This window comes from Galeopterus variegatus, unplaced genomic scaffold (assembly GCF_000696425.1).
Source record: "Galeopterus variegatus unplaced genomic scaffold, G_variegatus-3.0.2 Scaffold13030, whole genome shotgun sequence".
Lineage (NCBI taxonomy): Eukaryota > Metazoa > Chordata > Mammalia > Dermoptera > Cynocephalidae > Galeopterus > Galeopterus variegatus.
In genome coordinates, this window is record NW_007739141.1 from 6,208 (window position 1) to 10,752 (window position 4,545).

Below are 4,545 nucleotides of genomic sequence, written 5' to 3' on the forward strand. Positions count from 1 at the left end.
CCTCAGGATGTTGTCCCCGCGGGACAGGGACACGCGCTACCATCAGTCACTAAGCTCCGATCCAAGAAACGACTCAGCGCAGAGGACGATCAACTTCTCGTTACATCCTAACAACTCCTCCGTGCTCTGAATCTTGCACTTCGCAGCTGTCTTTAACATAAAAATTACACACGAAGAAAAAGAATCCGCAGAACCAGCACCTAATGACTAAGGACCAGCTGCGGGAGGAAGGGAGGAAACGTGGCTGAGGCCTGTGAAAGCCTCAGCATGGAAAACTGGGAACCGAACAATCTGCTGAGCACAGAAAATAGGAGGTGTTTCCTCAGCACGTCAACTTTGCACGCAGACTCTGTGCTCTGAGCACTCCAGCTAAACACGGACCTAAAACCCTTGCCCTGGGGGAGCCCGCCAGCTCTGCTGCCGAGGCCTGGTGGGGCCGGGAGCCTGTCCCTGCACCCAAGCGACCACAGGGCTGGACCTGCACCAACCCTGCCTGCGTTTCTGAGGACAGGACACACCACGCCTCTTCTATGTGCATGCCACCAGCAAGGAAAGTGGCAGTCAGGGAGCCTCCTTGAGTTATAGAAATACATTGCTCATGGCTGACCTTCCATACAATTCTTTCCTTCTTTTAAGCTGAAAGGAAGCAGGATACAGACAAGAATGAATGAGTTTGGCCAAAGTCCTGGGCCACGTGGGCTGCCACTGGAGAGGGGCTGGTGCCAGACCCAGCATGGAGGGAAGGAAACCACAACACCATGCCACACACAGACGGCTTTGCGCAGAGCTGCTTCTAGGTCATTTACTCGTAATCACTCAAAACAGGGCACCGGTCATACTAAATGCCTCCAGGTACCCCAAGGCCTCCCCTGTCTCTCCTACACAAAATCCTGGAGAAACCGCAGCTCAAACACAACACCTACAGCTCAACCCAGCTACTTGGGGTGTTACTTTCCCCACTTTAGTGGGGCAATCTAGCAAAGCAGAAGTTAGAGATAATGAAAAAGCATCAGTTATGACAACAGAAGACAGGTGCATGGGCCACACAAGCAACGATTTTCATGTGGGCATGTTTATCAGGAGCAGCAGCCTAAACTTGCTATCACTGGGCCTCAAGCTTTCATGAGAAAACCAATGGGCCAGTGGGAGCTGCCCGTCTGCTGTGCTGCCCCAGCCACGAAAGGTGCCCTCTCCCCTCACGGTTCTCAATGCAGCTGTGCGTGAGTCCTCTGGAAGTATATCAAATCTGCCTCTGATCCCATTCCAGATATTCTGAATTGACCAGTTGGGGCAGTCCAGGAGTGCATTTTCAAAAAGCTCCGCAGAGATTCTGATAGAGAGCCACCGCTGAGACCCACAAACAGAGCTGGGAGGTGGAGTCTCTGCTCCTGGGGCAGTGGCGACCCTGTGAGAATCAGGGACAGGCTGGCCTGCAGAGCTTGGCTGCTACCTCTGCAAAGGTCTGGCCTGGAGGGAGGGGATAGAGCCTCAGGCCTCTCCCAGCACAGGGAATGGACCGCTAGGACCCGGCTCTGGACAAGTGGCTCAGATCAGCAATCAGAGATTTACTTTAAAAAATCATGGCAGGAATTCTCATTGTCAGGGACTCATTGTAAGGACAACCGTCTGTGGAGCACTGACACAGAGCTATCTGCCACCCAAAGCAGCAAGTGATGGGCACTTACACATCGATCTCAACTGCCCGTGTGGGCTGCCCCTTCATCTGCTACAAAATGCACGCTTATTTGCCCACAAACAGCCAGCAGGTGGTTACCTGGGCCAGACCGGGGCAGCTTTGGGGAGCGCTCTGCTGCCAGGTAGGGAAACTGGAAGGGTATGGGGGAAACTGCTTTTTCTCTTTGTTCAATTATAAAAGGAGGCATCGCCACCCACCCTGAAGGGCTTCCTTTTGCCATTCAAATGTGGGGGAGGCCTCATGAAGTTCTGAGACTAAATCAGTCCTTAGAGTTGAAATACTGTGCGATGTGCTGTCTGTCCCGAGTCCCCAGATACACGCCTCAGCCTAATTAATTGCGCAAGTACCTGAAGACCTGACACAGGCCATTTCACATGCACGTGACCTTGTCCATTCTGTATGTGGCACAAACATGTGTGAGTGTGATGGGCATGTGAACAAACAGGAGGGCAAAAGGCGTGGGTGGTCAGTGCCTTTTGTGTGTAAACGACCCGCCATGTGTGTGTCCGAGTGCATACTTCGCTCTGTGGGACACATCACAGGGACCCTTCAGCAAGGTGCCACAGGCTCCTCTGTGCTCACATGCTTCACTTCTCACCAGAAGAATCAAATAAGGGACCGTCAGATATAAAAATGGAACTGAATTCTAGGTGTTAAAACTGTCACCTAGAACTTGAGCATATTTCCCCAAAAGGCAGGGCCAACGTGTTTCCAGGCCGCTCTGGGGGAAATGTTTCTGTTTGTTGGTTTCTTTTGGGGTGGGGATGGGAAGATGGCAAGAACAAAATTTTTATAAAGGCAAATGTCAGGGTTTTTTAAATTAAAAAAGAAAAAGAATTGATTTGGGAATCCCCAATGTGATTGGCGACGTTGTCCTGGTTTCTCAAGGAAATGGATTTGGGTGTGGAGTCTTGGTCTGGAAGGAGGAAGGCCATCCTCCTTAGAAACATCCTGCGGGAGAGCAAAGCTTCACTGACACACCAAACGTGCGCATTTGGGATGGGTACACCGCAGAACCTAGCTCTGTTTCTTGTTTGTGTGTTGGTCCATTCAGATTGTGCCTTCCTTTGAAATCCAGACAACTGGGTGGTGGGGGGAGCAGGGTTGGTGGAAAGTGACCAGGTGCTTCCAGGACAAGTCGCAGGTGACCAGATTTATGTCTCGAAGTACTTATAGATCTGCGCCACGTACTGCATCACACTCTGCCAGTCAGGCCGGTCTGTGTACAGCATCTCGCTGAGCTCCTGCAGGGAAAGGGGACAGGTTACAGGGGGCACACCACAGACCTCTTTCCACTAAGCGACTCAGACCCAAGTCAGGGCTAATACTGCCTGGAAGCCCTCCACCTACACAAACAGAGGTGGAGGCAAACACTGATGGTGTTATATGCAATGAGTTACAAGAAAAACCTTTTCTTCCTATTTATTTGGGAGATACCATCCTTTTCAAAAAACAGAAGACAGGATCTCCTGCTGCTTTCATCTTTTAGCAATATGATGGCATTAAAAAAAGTTTTGAAAACTGAAAGTCACCCATAATTTCCCTACCATAAAATGATTTCCACTTTTCTAAAGCACATTTGAATATACACCTCTAATTTCCCAGGCTTCCATCGCAGTGGACACACGCCCGCTGTCATGTACCCTGTGCTCTTTCACTGAGCAGGACGTTTTCATACACAATTTCCCATGCTGCTGCCCCGTTCTGCTGGCTGCCATTTCAGCAGATGCACGCTGTCCAAAAGTGACAGGACGTGTACGTGATGTATGCTTTTTCGCCCTTACAGACTTTGCAGTAAGCATCTGTGTGCAGTATTATTTCCTTCTGTTGAATTAGTCCCTTCAGATAAATTCCTAAGAATGGGATTACCACAAAAGCCTTGAACCAACATAAAATGCAACCATTTATTTTACCAGTATTAAGTGTTACCATTTAATATGGTTTCACCCTAATTGAGTAATTTTTTTTTGCCTTTTTCCTTGTTGCTGCTAATTTTGCAAGTAACCCTGCAATGAGTAAGCATACGGTCAAGGCCAGCAAGTAATGGGCAGGAGGGCTGGGTGCCCTGTAGAGTAGCCAAGCTTTTCTGAAATCTGTGCCATTGAACATATTTAATCATTAACTTTGGGACTGAAGTTGGATTCTTTTGTGGTCACAGAGAACAGGAGGGAAGATCCCTGATGTAAAACCAGAAGCAAAATAAGGCTGAACTGAGCACATCTGTTCCTGGGCACTGACAACTAGTCGAGGCCGTTAACAGGCCATTTATCTTCTGATTCAACAACAGGTAAATATACTCTACTGATTTTGCTCCTTGGGTAGGCTAAAAAATTATCAGCATGTCACTAGTCATGGGAAAGGGGTAGAAAAGGAGTGGTATCCACACAGATACACCAAGAACAATTTTAAAAGAAAAACAGAACTTTCACAGAATACACGGGTAAAAGGTCTCCTCTACCTAGACTCCTGTAGTCAGGACTGTGCACGCAGACTGATGCATGACAAGCTAAAATTCTCACAGCAGGAGGGTTGCTTATATGACAATGCAGAAGAGACATGATGGAAGACTTGAGCATGCTGGGAAAGAGACAGATGAGCTATGAGAAAGAAACGAATGCCTACCAACTCAAGAGAGAAGGCAAACCTTCCTCAGTATGGTGCGAAGGATGTCTTCAACCTTGGACAGAATCTGAAGTCCAGTAATACTCACAGTTTTACTCAGACTGTTGTATGTGCTTGAACCGAACAATAATTGAATTAAAAATATTTGGAGGAAGTGATGCCAACAAGATGGTGAAATGCACCATCTCCAGCATGGCTCCCCTCTGCAAGAAATCAACTTGCAACTA

The 4,545-nt window shown here is 48.4% G+C and overlaps 1 protein-coding gene and 1 long non-coding RNA gene across 2 annotated transcripts in view; both read right to left on the reverse strand.

Annotated features, from left to right (window-relative positions):
* The window catches only part of LOC103581429, a 1,764-nt gene extending 963 nt beyond the window's left edge, over positions 1-801 (reverse strand). The window contains exon 1 of the long non-coding RNA XR_549667.1: positions 10-801. This is a non-coding gene — a long non-coding RNA (uncharacterized LOC103581429). The remainder of the gene's footprint in view (positions 1-9) is intronic.
* A 1,226-nt stretch (positions 802-2,027) lies between these two features.
* Positions 2,028-4,545, reverse strand: part of LOC103581430 (cytospin-B-like) — a gene marked incomplete at its 5' end in the record, with an annotated part of 27,553 nt that continues 25,035 nt past the window's right edge. Inside the window, one exon of the mRNA XM_008563262.1 lies at positions 2,028-2,940. Coding sequence (XP_008561484.1) covers positions 2,851-2,940 — 90 coding nt within the window. The remainder of the gene's footprint in view (positions 2,941-4,545) is intronic.